The following is a 17,168-nucleotide window of genomic DNA, read 5'->3' on the forward strand; positions in this document are numbered from 1 at the left end:
CTAATGCAAGAGCTGGCACAGTTTGATCTCTCCCTGTGAAGGACATTTGATGCAGGCTCAAATGTTAATTGCATATCTAAGATTGACAGTTTATAGCTGAAATATTAAAACTGGGCTCCTGAGTCACCTCAGCGGTCGGTTCCGAACCAAACTCAAGCCCAGATACTGATCTCGTGAATTAATCCTGCATTCCTCTCAGGATAATAGCTCTTCTTACCATGCGAAGGCCAAAATAGTGAGGTTGCAGGAGAGATTTACCAGCGTGCTGCCCGAATTAGACAGCAGGTCTCATGAGGATAAGCTGAGCAAGATAGGGCTTTTCTTTTTGGAGCGAAGGAAGATGAGGGAGGTGTACAAGATGATAGGAGGCATGGATCAAGTGGACAGCCAGACACATTTCCCAGGGCGGAAATGGCTAATACAAGAGGCCGTAATTTTGAGGGGATTGGAGGAGAGTATAGGGAGGAATGTTAGAGGTAGGATTTTTTACACAGAATGCTGGGTGCATGGAATGCGCTGCCAGGGGTGGTGATTAACTAATCAAAATCTTCAAGACCCAGATCTTAATATATCTTTGTGCAACTAGATCCTCAATTTCCTCACCTGCAGACCGCAGCCAGTTCAGGTTGGCAACAACATCTCCTCCATAATCTCCATCAGCACAGGTGCACCACAAGGCTGTGTGCTCAGCCCCCTGCTCTACCTGCTTTATACTTAAGACTGTGGGGCTAAGCAAAGCTCCAATACCATATTTAAGTTCGCTAACTACACCATTGTTGTCGGCCAAGTCAAAGGTGGTGACGAAGCCGCATGCAGGAGGGAAATTGAAAATCTGACTGGGCGGTGCCATGTTAACAACCTCTCACTCAGCATCAGCAAGACTAAGGAGACGATTATTGACTTCAGGAGGAGGAAACTGAAAGTCCACGAGCCAGTCCTCATCCGGAGATCAGAGGTGGAGAGGGTCAGCCACTTTCAATTCCTCAGTGTTATTTCAGAGGATCTGTCCTGGGCCCAGCATCTAAGTGCCATTACAAAGAAAGTACACCACTGTCTCTACTCTCTTAGAAGTTTGCATAGATTTAGCATATCATCTAAAACATTGATAAACTTCCATAGACGCACAGCGGAGAGTATCCTAATTGACTTCATCACGGCCCGTATGCAAGCGCCAATGCCCAGGAACGGAAAAACATACAGAAAGTGGTGGATACAGCCCATTCCATCACAGATAAAGCTCTCCCCACCACTGGGCACATTTACATGGAGTGATACTACAAGTAAGCAGCACCCATCATCAAGGACCCCCACCATCCAGGCCATACACTCTTCTCATTGCTATTATTAGGCAGGAGATACAGGAGCCTTAGGTCCCACACCACCAGGTTCAGGAACAGTTACTACTCTTCAACCATCAACCTCTTGAACCAAAGGGGATAACTTCACTCAACTTCACTTGCCTCATCACTGACTGTTCCTGCAACCTATGGACTCACTTCCAAGTACTCTTCATCTCTTGTTCTTGATCATTATTGCATATTTATTCGAAGGCCTCCATTGGTCAGCGCCGACATAGATGATGTGACCAGCTTTCTATGTGATATGCAGGCCAGGGCAGTACAACATGGAGAGTAAGCTGCTGCCCATGTAGCGGGTTCCCCCTCTCCACGCAGCTGATGAATCCAAATGAACGGTACAGACCGATACAGTTTTCCACCAGAGGCACTGCAGGAGTTGCCAGTCAGCGCTGGACTCAGTGTAGGACTACGTTAGGGACTCCAGCTCCAGAGTTGTCCTCAGAGTTTACTTCCGAAGCCTTCCCCATCACGGTATCGCCACAAGGCAGTGGAAGTTTTATTTATTTATTCCTCATTTTTCTTTCTTTTTGTATTTGCACAGTTTGATATCTTTTGCACACTGGTTGTCTGTCCGTCCTGTTGGGTGCAGCCTTTTGTCGACTCGATTATGTTTCTTGTATTTACTGTGAATGCCCGCAAGAAAATGAATCTCAGGGTTGTAAATGGTGAATTACATGTAGTTTGATTATAAATTTACTTTGAACTTTGTTCTTTAAACTTTGACCTTTACGTTAGGAACATGTAAGAGACACTCAGATAGGCACATGGATGAAAGAAAAATGGAGGGCTGTGTGGGAGGGAAGATTTAGATTGATCTAAGAGTAGGTTAAAAGGTTGGCACACATTGTGGATGGAGGGGCATGTATTGTGCTCTGTTCTGTGATCTCTGTCTTATGACCTCATAGTCTTACTCCTCGAATTGTCCACCCCATTCCTGAAGGCTGATACTCTCCCCCCACTCCCCACACACCAAACACACACACACACACACACACACACACACACACACACACAAAACATCTTCCAGTGATTACCCCATGTCACTGTGCTGGGGTCAGGGAACATCAGTTGCATTAATCCCCAGGGTGGGTTGTGAGCAGTGGGAGCTGTCCGGGACAGGTTCCTTTGGAGGAGGCTCCAGGTCATTCTGAGTGGGATTGGGAACCCAACCTTCTGTCTACTAGACACAGGAATGGTCTTTGACAAAAAAAAGTCTGCCACCTGCTGGGCACAAGGTGGCATTACAGCAGAGAGGTAGGACTTGCAGGAAGTGCAAGGTGGCATCTCACAGAGCCAGGGAGCCATTCAGCATGGGACCAGGCCCTTAGGACTAACTGGTCCACGCCAAGTGTGCTGTTCACTGAGCTCGCCCTATCTGCCCGTGCTTGGCCCATAGACCTCTAAACCTCTCCTATCTAGATGGCTTTTAAATTTTACCCACTTTTTTCATATTTTTAATTCTATTTCTTGAGATACAGTGCGGAATAGGCTCTTCCAGCCCATTGAGATGCACTGCCCAGAAATCCCAGATTTAATCCTAGCCTAATCATGGGACAATTTACAATGACCAATTCACCTATCAACCGGTAGATCTTTGGAATTGAACCTGGGCAACCACTATGCTACTATACTGTCTGGCAGCTTGTTCATAATACGCACCATCCTCTGTGCGAAGAAGCTGCCCTCACATTCCTTTCAAATCTCTCACCTCTGATCTTAAATCTTTACCCTCTTTAGTATCCCCTCCATGGGAAAAAGACCATGATTTCATCCTATCTGTGCCCCTCATGATCCTATATGCCTCTGTCAGGTGACCCCTCATCTCTGTTCCAGGGAATAAAGTCAAAGTCAAAGGAATTTATTATCAAAGTACATCTACGTCACTAGATGCTACCCTGAGATAAATTTTCTTGCAGACATTTACAGGGAAGAAAAGAAATACAATAGCATTTATGAAAAACTATCTATAATCAAAGTTTGACAAATAACAAATGTGCAAAAGAGGAGTATTTGTGCAAATAATATTGAGAACATGAATTGCAGAGTCCTTGAGAACTGGCCTGTAGGTTGTTCGAATCTGTTCAGGGTTCTGGTGAGTGAAGTTATCCATGCTTGTCAGAAGCTTAATAGCTGTAGGGTAATAACTGTTACAGAACCTGGAGGTGTGGGACCCAAGTCTCTTGTACCTCCTGCAACAAGAAGAGTATATGGCCTGGACGGTGGGGTCCTTGATGATTGATGCAGCTTGCTTGTAGTATCGCTCCATGTTGGCGTGCTCAATGGTTGGGAGGGCTTTACCTGTGATGGACTGGGCTGCATCTACCACTTCCTGAATGTTTTTTCCATTCCTGGGCACTGGCTGTGATTAAAGCAATTAGGATACTCTCCACTGTGTATCTATAGAGGTTTGTCAATGTTTTAGACGATAAGATAAATCTGTGCAAACTTCAAAGGAAGTAGAGGTGCAGTCATACCTTCTTTTAGATGGCAGTTATGTGCTGATCCCTGAAAAGACCCTCTGCTATGATAACACCAAGGAATTTAAATCCACTGACCCTGTCCACCTCTAATCCCCCTCAACCCATGAAGCTTCTCTGAACTGTTTCCAATGCAAGTGTATTTCTCCTTAAGGAAGGAGAGCAAGATGTAGGCGGGACTCCAGCTGTGGTCTTACTCAGTGGCTGTACAAGAGCAGCAGGTCTCCCCTACTTTGGTATTCCATCTTAGTACACAGTAACACTTGGTGCCTGCGTACTTGAGGTCCACACGCTGACTGTTCCAGACACGCACGCTGCCTCAGTAAGGCAATAATCATGATCAAAGACTCTACCCACCAAGGGCATCGCTCTTGTCTCCTCTCCCATTGGGCAGAAGATACAGAAACCTTAAAGCAGGTGCCACCAGGCTCCAGTACACTTCTACCCCACTGATATAAGACTACTAAATGGTTCCCTAATACAATGAAATGGGCTCTCAACCCCACTATCTACCTCCTTGTGGCCTTTGCACCTCTTTGTCTGCTTACACTACACTTTCTCTGTGCTGTTACACTTTATTCTGCATTCTGTTACAGTGTTCCCTCGTACTACTTCAACGCACTGATGTGATCTGTATGGATGGCATGCACGACCAAGACTCTGATTGTGCCTCAGTACATGTGATAATAATAAACTAAAAATAAAAATGCTGACACTTGGCGACGTTAGTTCTACCCATTGGAAACAGGCCCTTCGGCCCAACTCATCCATACTGACCAAGGTGTCTGTCCAAGCTGTTCTACAAAATGCTGCAGTAACTCTGCAGATCAAACAGCGTCCGTGGTTGGAAGGAGCTGTCAGTGATTTGGATCGAAACTCTGCCTCAGGTCCTGATCGATTCCTTCCCTCCTGTTCAAGCCACTGAGTTCCTCCGGGAAATTGTCTCTTCCTCCAGATTCCAGCATCTGCAGTCGCTTGTGTCTTTCATGTTCTCATGATTCTGTACACCTCCACAGCAGTCCCTTCAGCCTTCTCCGCTCTATCTGCAATTTGTTTTCCCTGAAGGATCTCAAGCAGAATGTTGACTGTCCATTTTCTTCCATAGATGCTACTCAACACATTAAATTAAGTGATAGAGTTATGTGTGTTGAAACAGGCCCTTCAGCCCATCCTGCTTGTGCTGAACAAATTGCCTATCTGGGCTAGTCCCACTTGTTTGCACTTGGCCTGTAGTCCACCAGCATTTTGTATATTGCCCCAAATTCCTGCATCTGTGGTTTCTCGGGTCTCTGGACCATCCAGTCTCTCCTTGCAATCCAGACAACTTCCTGGTGAATCTCCTCTGCACCCTTGAATCTCCTCTGAGATAGATTGAGAGTTTCCCAACCTGAAGCACCCACACTAACTCCATGGCAAGCCATGCACCGAGAAGGAATCCCACCCTCTCTCAGGGACGAATCTGATCAGAGATCATAGTCAAAGTCAAAGTACATTTATTATCAACGTGTGAATAGGATATACATCCTTAAGATTTGTCTCCTTACAGGCAGCCACAAAACAAAGAGACTCAATAGAACCCATTAAAAGAAGACTGTTAAACACATTACTGTGCAGGAAAAAAATAGGGCAAATAACAAAAGCAAGCGAACAACTGAAATTTACAGAAGTGAGTCCACGGCCACGAAGCCAGTCATCACTGCAGCCGACCCAGTGGCCCATCAGTTGCAGGCTGTCGTCGCAGTTCAGCACAGAGACGAGTAAACCGTGTGGTGCAGTCAGCTGAACACTGGCCCACACTCTGCTCCCAGCCCTGACCCCCTGAGCTCTTCAATCTGGTCTGATACTTAAATTGTCCAAACCTTGGGTCACTCCTCACTCTCAGACTCGGGCTCTGCCACTTCGATACACTCTTGGGCCCGGAATCCGCCACCTCAACTTGGTGGAAACATTGGAAGATTGTACAGGAGGGACTTTACTGAAATGTACAAAATCCTAACTGGGTTTATGGGGTAGATGTGGGAGCCGGGGAGAATTTTCCCCTGTCTTGGGGAGTCTAGAACTATGAGCCAAAAGTCAGACCAAGAGATCGGCCATTCAGAACTGGGATGAGGAGAACTTTATTTACCGAGTGGGCGGTATATCTTTGGAATTCCCTACTCTAGGGAGCCCTAGATGTTTGCTCATGGAGTATATTCAAGTCAAGAACTGACAGAAGTTTTTCCAGGGAAAACTGGGCATATGCTTAATGCAAGAAAGTAGTACTGAGGCAAAGATCTTCATGGTCATCAGAGAATGGCTTATACTTGTATCTATCTCTTATGTTTACGATTTGATAGTGTCCCTTGATCTTCAACAGGTGAAAGATCTGTTATTTACTTTCATAGAAGGGTAAGGAGGTTCAGATATCACCGAATATTATATAAAAAAAACCTCTACAAAGGTACTGCAGAAAGTGTCCTCGTTATTTTCATTCAAGTATCCAGGAACTTAAGATACAGAGAGTAGTGGACTCAGCCCAAGACATTACGGGCACATTTCTCCCTACCATCAAGAGTAACTACAGGAGGTGCTGCCTTAAGAAGGCAACAGCTATCATCAAAGATCCCACCAACCAAACCATGCCATCTTCTTGTAGCTACCATTGGGCAGAAGCTACAGAAGCCTGAAGTCCCATGCCACCAGGTTCAAGAACAGCTACTTCCCTATTCGGTTCTTCAACCAACCTTCAAAACCCTAAACTCTGCCCAATGAAGCAGTGGAGGCTACCTCAGTAAATATATTTAAGACAAGGTTAGATAGATTTTTGCATAGTGGGAGAATTAAGGGTTATGGGGAAAAGACAATCTGGTGGAGATAAGTCTATAGTCAGATCAGCCATGATCTCATTGAATGGTAGAGCAGGGACCACTCCTGCTCCTATTCCTTATATTCTTATGTTCTTAAATACTACAGTTAAGCAACAGTATGACCACTTCGTTTATCTTTTGTTTTTAGTTATGTTCTTTCTTGTAAAATTGTTAATTTACGTTTAATTTATGTTTTCCTTGTAAGTGCTGTTTTATCTGATGCTACGTGCCAGCAAGCTTTTCAATGCTTCTGTGCACACGTATAGTTGTGCATATGACAATAAGCTCCAGTTTAACTTTATGAACCTCCGCAGTCAGTGCAGCTGAGATCCCAAACAGAGCACCAAGCTCGGTGAAGCATTATAGGGGCAGCAAGTACTTCTCTGACCCTTCTCCCAGTCACCACCCCGCTCCCCGCCACTCTCTCTCACTCACACACACTCACTTACACATCCTTCACAACATGTGTTTTGGTGTGGTCGTCTGATTTTGTTTTTGCTCTCAGTGCTCTACCATTCATTTAGACATAACTGAGAATTAATAATCTTGACGAAGCAGCTAACAGCTGGCACTCTGTAAGCAATGCCGCGATTATGGTTAGGGAAAGTGTTGAGTTTAATTTTTGACAAGGAGCCTCAGCAGATGAGGAAAAGTGTCTGCAAGTCAGAGAGAGAGAGGGGTGGGGGAGAGGCGGAGAGAAAGAAAGAGCAAGGAGAGATGGGGATGGAGAGCGACAGCTAAGAATGCAGAGAGAAAGGGAAGGACAGAGAGAGAGGACGAGCGGTTTGAGATGGAGAGAGACAGAAAGAAAAGGAGTTAAGGAGAGAGGGAGAAAAAGAGAGAGAAGGAAGGATAGAGAGAGATGAAGGGAGAGGGAGAGAGAGGAGGGGATAGAGAGATGGACGTAGCGATAGAGAGTCAGAAATGGAGAGCGAGGAGAGAGAGGGGGGATGGAGAGAGAGAAAGAGAGAGAGAGAGAGAATGAGAGAGAGAGAGAGAGAGAGAGAGAATGAGTGGTGTTAGCTTATTAGTGTTCAAAGCCCAGCCATTAAGTTCAAAGAGTTATAACGTCATACAGCCCTGAAACAGGCCCTTCAGCCCAACTCATCCATGCTTACCTATTTGAGCTAGTTCAATTTGTTTACCTTTAGCCCATATACCCTCTATATTTTTCTGGCTGGATCAGGAGTTTAAATTCAGCTAATGGAATTAAGTTGGTTTATAATTGTCTCCTGGACTGAGGTACTTTGTCTTGCATGCGATCCATACAGATCATTTCATTACAACAGTGCAATGAGCTCATACAAGGAAAACAATAACAGAGAGTACAAGAACATCTTACAGAGAAAGTGTGGTGCAGGCAGGCAATAAGATGCAAGATGGTAACGAGGTAGAGAACCCATTCAAAAGTCTCATACCCCAGGGCCTCTGCCCCTTCCCTCTACAGTCCTGACGAAGGGTTCCGGCCCGAAACGTTGACTGATCGTTTCCACGGATGCTGCCCGACCTGCTGAGTTCCTCCAGCGTGTTGTGAGTGTTGCTTTGACCCCAGCATCTGCAGAGTATTTTGTGTTTACAGTCTTTGACTATGCTGGCAATAAAGTGCAAGGCCATAACAAGGTAGCTTGTGAAAGTCAAGAGCCTCTTTTATCATGTTACTGTTCAATAGTCTTGGAACAGCAAGGCAGAAGTTGTCCGGGAGCCTGACAGCACGTGCTGTCAGGATTGCTTTTAACGAAAAGAATCAGGAATTTAAAAAGGTCAGCGTCGGTAGCAGTGACCAGATAGTTCCTTAAGACACAACAGAGGCAATCTGCTGAGATGTAAGAAATCCTACAATGGACCCCAGACCTTCCTAACTTCCCTCCGACTAATGTTCATGGAGCAATTCAGAAACAATAAAAAAAGGAGCAAGAGGGATAGAAACAGAGAGAAGGGGAGAAGGGTAGATGGAAGATGGATGGGCAGAGAGGTTCACAGCACCGTGTGGGACAAACCACCATTTAGGACCCACAAGTCTATCCTACTCACTCCGGCAGCATGATCCACTATTCATTTGCCTCTCTCCCAGCTCCCCGCTAATGGCACTGGCGGTGTGATACGGAGAAGATAATGGCTATTGATAGGCAGACCGCAGTAAGAGCTGGAATGTGCAGCTACCTGAGCAAAGATCTGGCCTGCAAACTCCTCATAGTCCAACAGTAATCAGGTGACCAAGAATCAGCGGAATTGGGAGGCAAATATTTTCTCTGACTGTATTCAATGGGACTATGCAGTTTACATGGTTCGACAGAGACTAGATGGGCTGAAGAGCCTGTTTCTGTGCTGTAGTACTCTATGACTATGTTTTCATTAGGTTATCAATCCCTCCGTTTCCCCACTTCTATTTTTCCTACCCTTCTCGGCTGTCTGGACTCTGCTCCCCCCGGGGAAGAACCTTAGACTGGTGTATCGCAGCTTGGTAAAGCAATTCCAGTGCACAAGAATGCAATAGACTGCAGAGGGTGATGGAACTGCCCTCCCCACCATTGACAACATCTACAGGACGCACTCTCTCAGGAAGGCGGCATCTATCATCAGGCTCTGGTGACTGGCTGTGGAGACCTTTTGGTACCCTGGGAGGAGCTTTGAATAAGTTCTGGTCATCTTCACTCAGCTCCGATGAGGATGGTGACATTACCTTTCGAAGGCTGCTGATGGGATTTCACTGACCCCACATCCCAACAACTAAAGTGGATATGATTGAAGGTTGTAAGATGGATATAGACATGTGTTACAAGTGCTGGTAAGTGAGTTAGTATGGACACTATTACCACCCTTTGGTGCCCTTCCTCCTTCTCTTTCTCCCAGAGACCCCTATCCCTTCCTGTCAGAATATTCCTTCTTCAGTCTTTTACCTCTGCTACCTATCCCCACCCAGCTTCTCACTTCATCCCCCCTCCTCCACCCACCTATCTTCTCCCTCATCTGTTCTCACCTATCGAGCTAATACTACTTCCCCTCACCCCCACCCTTCTTATTCTGACTTCTTCCCCCTTCCATTCCAACTGAAGGGTCTTGGCCCGAAACATTGACTGCTTATTCCTCTCCGCAGATGCTGCCTGACCTGCTAAGTTCATCCAGCATTTTGTGCATGTTGCTCTGGGTTAGTGTGGGTGGGTGGTTGATGGTTAGCATGGAGATTTTGGGCTGAAGGGCCTGTTTCCGTGTTGTTTGACTCTGTGTGGATTCAGTCAGTGGGTGTGATTGGGGCAGAGGGTGGGAATCGTTCCTTACCTCGTAGTGGGCCACCCTCTGGGACTCGGAGATGAGCTGAGCGTTACATGTGTTACAGTAGCTGTCCGTGAACAGCTCTAGAACGCCTGAGCCCGCAGACTTCATCTGCAAAAGAGAAAAGCCGTGAGACATCAGAAACGGCTCATAAATCCTTCCCCAAAACGATGGAGTTAATACTTTGATAATAAGTTTGCTTTCAACTTGAGCTTTGAACTTTGAAGAGGAATTCCTTGGAGGTGAGGCTCAGAAAACACTCCCCTCCCACTCAAGGAAAACTTAACCCAACCAACTTTGCAGGAGAGTTTAATCCAATATACTACTGTAATTCCAATAACCCGGTTCCCCTCATGCGGATTTTCCACAGTCTAGGTTGTTATTTCTATTAAATCGGTAAGTTGGTTTATTATTGTCACTTGTACCAGGGTACAGTGAAAAACTTGTCTTGCAATGCCCTTCATATAGATCATTTCATTACACAGTGCATTGAGGTAGAACAAGGTAAAACAGTAATAGAGTGCAGAAATGAGCCTGTACTTGCTGGTTCACAAAAATGGTGGGGGGGGGGGTGCGGGTGGAATCTCTTTGAAACTGACCAAATATTGAATAGTAAAGGCATTAAAGGTTATGGGGAGATGGCATAAGTGTGGGCTTGAGAGTGAAATTAAATCAGCCTTGATTGAATGATGAAGTAGACTCAATGGCTCGAATGGCCTCAGTCAGTCAGTCATGGGCACCATCCCGAATCCGGGGTTGGTGGCTATGCACCTCCATCTTCTTTGATCTTGTGACAGCACCGAGTACAGCCTCTCCTCCAGTTTGTTCTCGCTGGCCGCCTTGGCACCGCCCGCCGCCACCCCCGCCAAACTCGAGCCCGAGGCCGTGTCGGCCTCCAGCCGTGGCCGCTTCTTCGAGCTCGGCCCTTCCTTAGGCAGAGGCCTTGGGCAGGTCCAGGCACACGGTGCAGCGCCCAAGTTCATCATGTCTCTTCTAACCAGGTGCATAGCATACGATTCGTAGATACGTGGTGAGGCTTTAATCTCTTCCACAGAAGATGGCCGTTGGCTCACAAGGAGCTAAACCGCCCTTTGTCAGGTCTTGTTTTGTTTAGTCCTGCTGGGTGTCCTCACACCCTCCTCACCAGACTAAGTCCGGTGGGGGAGCCGGCCCAAGTCGCCAACCACTCGACCACAGCCCCCGGCCTGCGGCCTAATGGGGGCCTAATACTGCTCCTATGCCTTATGGTTGGGTGGCGGTGTGGAGATACATCTCCACCAAAGGAAGTGTAAGGTGCTCCTTCCCTCTGCTAGCCTGCAGGTCACCTTGGGCAAGGTGTAGCACCTGCTTAACCTCCTGAGCAGGGTCACGTGAAGCCATGGGAACAGATGGTGCATAGAACAAATCCTGGTTATGTGACCGCTGACACCAGGCAGACAGTCTCTGGAGAGTATTGATCATGGCTGGGGCCACCTGTCCTGTAAAGACACTGGCCAGAAGAAGGCAATGGCAAACTACTTCTGTAGAAAGACCACGATCGTCCACATCATACGACATGGCATATAACAAACAATGCCTTATGGTTTTGTGACCAACATCAGTGAAAGCACAAGCTCAAGTGTATTCAGGTTTTTGCAAACTATTTGAAAATTCAATGTAACAAAAATTCCACTGTGGTCTCATCTCCACACTTTTGCTCACATGCCGCCTTTTAATTATAACAACAAAAATGCCTCAAAATTGGGGTAGGCATTGATTTTTCTAGCTGGGAGATTAGGGATATTTCCTCAGCCAAAGAGTGATGAGAATGAGGAGGTCCTTCTCATACCAAGTGATCGAGCTACATGGGGTAATTTTGTTTGTCTTCTATATCAACGATTAGTATGTTAATATGGTTAATTGGATCAGGAAATTTTTTGGATGACATCAAGACTGGTGGCAAAATGTCTTAGCAAGGAAGGATATCAACGTTTGCAGCGGGATCTAGACCAGCCGAAAAGTGGCAGATGAAACTTCATGCAGACAACTGTGAGGTGTAGCATTTAGGGAGAGCAAACTAGGGTAGAGTTTACACAGTGAGTGACAGGGCACTGCGGAGTGTGGTGGAACAGAGGGATCTAGGGATCCAGATCCATAATTCCTTGAAAGTGGCATTACAGGGAGACAGGATTGTAAAGACAGCATTTGTTGCATTGGCATTCATAAATCAAAGTATTGAGCCCAGGAGTTGTGATATTACTTTGAAGTTGTGTAAGACGTTGGTGAGACCTAATTTGCAGTATTGCCTGGAGTTCTGGTCACCTACCTACAGGAAAGGTGTCAATAAGATTGAAAGAGTGCAGAGAAAATTTACACATATGTTGCTGGGACTTGATGGCCTGAGTTGTAGGGAAAGGCTGAATAGGTGAGAACTTTATTCCCTGGAGCACTGGAGAATAAAGGGAGATTTGACAGAAATATACAAAATTATGAGGGGTGTAGGTGAACTAAATGAAGGCAGGCTTTTTCTTCTGAGGTTGATTGATCACGGGTCACGGGTTAAGGTTGAAAGGTGAAATGTTTAAGGGGAACCTGATTGGCAACAACCTTGTACTCAACACCAGTAAGACCAAAGAACTGATTGTGAACTTCAGAAGTGTAAGAAGAGGTGGTACAGTAGCGTAGTGGTGAGCACAATGCTTTACAATAGCACTAGCAATATGGGTTCAATTCCCACTGGTGCCAGTAAGGCGTTTGTACGTTCTCCCCATGACCTCGTGGGTTTCCTCCGGGTGTTCCAGTTTCCTCCCACAGTCCAAAGACGTACTGGTCAGTGGGTTAATTGGTCATTGTAAATTGTCCCATGATCAGGTTAGGATTAAATTGGGGGATTGCTGGATGGGGTGACTCGAAGGGCCAGAAGGGCCTCATCTGTGTTGTAGGTCAATAACAAAAGAGGCACACACCAGCCCTCATCGAGGGATCAGAAGTGGAGAGAGTGAGCAATTTCAAGTTCCTGGGTGTCAAGATCTCTGAGGATCTAACCTGGTCCCAACATATCAATGCAGCTACAAGGAAGGAATGACACGGGCTATATTTCATTAGGAATTTGAAGAGATTTGGTATGTCACCAAAAACACTCACAAGTTTCTACAGATGTACCGTGGAGAGCATTCTAACTGACCGCATCACCGTCTGGTACAGAGGGAGGGGGCTACTACACAGGATCAAAATAAGCTGCAGAGAGTTGTAAACTTAGTCAGCTCCATCATGGGCACGAGCTGCCGTAGTATCCAAGACATCTTCAAGGAGCGATGCCTCAAAAAGGCAGCGTTCATCATTCGGGACCCCCACCACCCAGATTGTGCCCTCCTCTCATTTCTACCGTCAGAAAGGAGGTACAGGGGTCTGAAGGCACACAACGATTCAGGAACAGCTTCTGGTAGGTTTGATTTCGACACCCAAGAGAAGTTTAGTTAAGTATGTGGGTAGAAGGGGTAGGGAGGGTCATGGTCAGGGTGCAGGTTGATGAGACCAGGCACAATGATAGGTTGGCACTGAGTGAGTGTATTATAGAGCCTGTCTCTGTGCTGTAGCATGCTATGTGACTCTACAGAAGGGGATGCTGGAGGGAGAGAGGCTTAGCCAGCACACTGCTAGAAATAAGCACATAGAATGCATGAACAGCCCGTTGTGGCATTGGAAACAGTTTGCACTTTAAGAGACTCCTCTGCAACAATTGCAATAACAAAGTTCACAACACAAATGGTTCCAAATTAAGGCACATTCCACCAGGAAATCGATTTTCAGTGTTACCTGAACGATAAGGACAAGCAGCAGCTGGACTGATGTCCAGGAGACACCAAACCGAACCAGAGGGTGGCTGCATTATGGGAGCAGGGTGTTCCCTCCCGCTAGTCTGTACTGGCATTTTGTAAGGGCAATCCTGCTAGTCCCGGTCTCCTGACGCAGGGGCTCGAACTGAAATGTTGACCACCCTTCTGCCTCCACAGATGCTGCCTCATCCATTGAGTTCCTCCAGCAGTCCCACTCTCCACCTACTCCCCATAAAACCCCCTCACTGGGCAGAAGATGTAAGAACTTCATAACGCACACCTCCAAGGCTCAAGAACAATTTTGTTTGCAGCCCTCTAACAACCAACACAACTCAGAGATGTGCAGGGACACCACACGTTCCAGCACCAACACAGCGTGCCCACAATGCTCGACAGAACAACACACAACACAGCAAATCAGGCAACAAGGCAACAACAGCAAAACAAACCCCCTCTCTCCCTCCCTCCCACCAACCGACACAGACAAACAGTCCTCCAACTGCAGGATGAGAAGGAACGAGACAGAGGGACATGAAGGGTGAGGGGGAAGCAGGGGGCATGAGTAAAACAGAGAGAGAAAGGGACATGCAGTGAGAGAGGAAAAGAGAGAGAACATGTGAATGTACGTGTGGGAATATGTGTGTACGTGTGAATGCATGTGTGTGCATGTGTGAGTGTGTGTGCGTATCTGTGTAAATATATGTGCGTGTGTGTGTATGTGTGTGAGTGTGTGTGTGCATATCTGTGAAAATATATGTGTGTATGCGTGAATGTGTGTGTGCGTGAGTGTGAGAGTGTGTGTGAGTCTGTGTGTGTGAGAGTGTGTGTGTGTGAGTGTGTGTGTGAGTCTGTGTGTGTGAGTGTGTGTGAGAATGTGTATGTGTGTGTGTGTGTGTGTGTGTGTGTGTGAATGTGTGTGTGTGTGAGAGTGTGTGTGTGTGAGAGTGTGTGTGTGTGAGAGAGAGTGTGTGTGTGTGTGTGTGAGAGAGAGTGTGTGTGTGAGAGACTGTGTATGTAAGTGTGTGTGTGTGTGTGTGTGTGAGTCTGTGTGTGTGAGTGTGTGTGAGAATGTGTATGTGTGTGTGTGTGTGTGTGTGTGTGTGTGTGTGTGTGTGAGAGTGTGTGTGTGTGAGAGTGTGTGTGTGTGAGAGAGAGTGTGTGTGTGTGTGAGAGAGAGTGTGTGTGTGAGAGACTGTGTATGTAAGTGTGTGTGTGTGTGTGTGTGAGAATGTGTATGTGTGCGTGTGTGTGTGTGAATGTGTGTGTGTGTGTGTGAATGTGTGTGTGTGTGAGAGAGTGTGTGTGTGAGAGACTGTGTGTATGTGAGTGTGTGTGTGTGTGTGTGTGTGTGTGAGTGTGTGTGTGTGTTTGTGTGTGTGTGTGTGTGTGTGTGTGTACATGTTTGTGTCCATCCTGGGATGTTCATTCCTGCCCAAACAGCTCATCACTCACTGCAGACCTGCACACACTCATTTCCCCTTCTTTCATGTTTGTCCCCCTTCCTTCTCTCCCCCATGTCCCGACCCCTCCACGAGAGCAACTGGCCACTTACCCCTTGTACCCCTTGCAGTCTAACACAGATCCCCTTGAAATTGCCTCATTCCTGGAACCATCCCAGCTTCTCCCTCCCCGCGCAGAATCCCAGTCCCTCTGTCCTGGAATCAAGTTTGGTGAACATCTCAGTAGTCTGTCCAACACCCACCTGCTTTCCCCAGCACCATTCGCCAGCAGCCCACCAGTTATTAAACGTTCACCAGGACCTCCTTCCTCCTTCCTCGCTGACCCTGAGGCTCTGGATTCTGCGGCCACTTTCAATGAACCATGGCTGCCAGATACGGCACACAGGGAAATGGGCAGATATAATCTAGGGGGTCAATCCCAGATCCCTCTTTTCATGTCCCTTTTAGAACTGCTTCTCCCCATAGTTTATAGATTTGCCCCTTCTCTGAGTTCCTTGTCCTGGTTACCCGGAGCTGCTCTATCACCTCTCCCACTCTGCGCTCAGAAGCAGAAAGATGGTCCAGGTTCTCTCCTCCCTCCCCACTGGGGGACCCAGTCACTGGCACGTTTAACCCCCTCCTTGCCGTGTGAGAGAGGGAAATGGGTAAGTACTTGCCACTCCTCCCACTCTCCAGCCAGGCTCCACTTGGCTAGGAGAGTTCCTACCTACCCTCCTCCCTGCTTCTTTCTCTCTCTCTCTCTCACTCCTGCTCTCTCACTCTCCTTTCTCTCTCTCTCTCTCACCCTCTTTCCCTCCACTCTCCATCTCCCTCATTTCCTCCATCATCTCTCTCGCCACTCTCTTTTCATCTCTCTCCATCCTCCTTCTCTCTCTCTCTCTCCATCCTCCTTCTCTCTCTCTCTCTCTCCCTTCTTCTCGTTCTGTTTTTTTTCCTGCTTAATTATTCCATTATTTCTCACCCTCCTCCTCCCCCCCCCCACCCCTCACATCTTATCGAACGCGGAACTATCCAGCACACACAGTTCAAAACGCGGAAAGGAACGTTTTGACTTCAAATGGAAATGCAGACAATATTTTTTTTAATTACACAGGCGAAATTGTAGACCTCGTGTTAAATGAGTTTCAGCCAGAACCCCGAGCGGAATCTGGGTCGAGAGGAGATCTATAGGACATTGAAAGTCGTCTTACCCTGGTAGGACGGCCGGAGAATGCCTCCTTGGCTTTCCGTGTGTGTGCGTGTGGTTCCCCGTCTCGCCTCTCCCTGCTCGCTTGCTGATGGGGAAGGGAACCTGAGAGTGTTGTGATGATTCTTCAGTGTTGTAGGATGGACGAGCTCTCTCCCTCTCTCCTCCCTCTCTGTGTCTCTCTCCCTCGCTACCTATCACAGCGCCTCCAACATCCAGTATCCAGTGCAGAGCGGGGTGGGGGGGGGGGATGTTGTGGTTTTAGGAAAATATCTTCGCCCCCCCACCTCAGCAGACGATTTATTCGCCCGGTCAGGATCCTTGCTGTGTATGGCTTCGAACCCACCGTCGACAGTTAACGACTTTGTATGTCGAAAACTTATAAAGACGCGATCTGTCTCACCCACCTCCCGGGTGCTCTTCGGCCCGTCGATTCCCTGTCGGCTCCTGCCAGAACAGCGTATCGCTCTCATTTACCGGTGGCTGTTTTCTCTTGATCTGATTCCCCCTCGACTCGTTCCACAGAAAGCACTGAAACACAAAATAGGAGCGGTGGCCAGCCGTTGGGCCCCTCAAATCAAGGCTGTTCATTTATGCCAGTCCTAAATTTGTGCTCTCTGTCTTCCATGCCTCTGGAATTGTATGCCATTCTGGTTGGATGGATGTGGAAACTTTGGAGAGGGCACAGAAGGGGCTCACCAGGATACTCCTTGGATTAGAGAGCATGAGATTGGACAAACTTGGGTTGTTTTCTCT

At 47.2% G+C, this 17,168-nt stretch overlaps 1 protein-coding gene across 1 annotated transcript in view; it reads right to left on the bottom strand.

Moving 5' to 3' along the window:
• Window positions 1–16,493, bottom strand: part of zgc:171482 (zinc finger protein) — a 354,034-nt gene extending 337,541 nt beyond the window's left edge. Inside the window, exons 1-2 of the mRNA XM_063071124.1 lie at window positions 16,417–16,493; window positions 9,958–10,062 (exon numbers count right to left, since the gene is read on the bottom strand). Coding sequence (XP_062927194.1) covers window positions 9,958–10,062 — 105 coding nt within the window. The 5' untranslated portion in view covers window positions 16,417–16,493. The remainder of the gene's footprint in view (window positions 1–9,957; window positions 10,063–16,416) is intronic.
• Between the last annotated feature and the right edge of the window lie 675 nt (window positions 16,494–17,168).

Source organism: Mobula hypostoma, chromosome 19, assembly GCF_963921235.1.
Source record: "Mobula hypostoma chromosome 19, sMobHyp1.1, whole genome shotgun sequence".
Classification (NCBI taxonomy): domain Eukaryota; kingdom Metazoa; phylum Chordata; class Chondrichthyes; order Myliobatiformes; family Myliobatidae; genus Mobula; species Mobula hypostoma.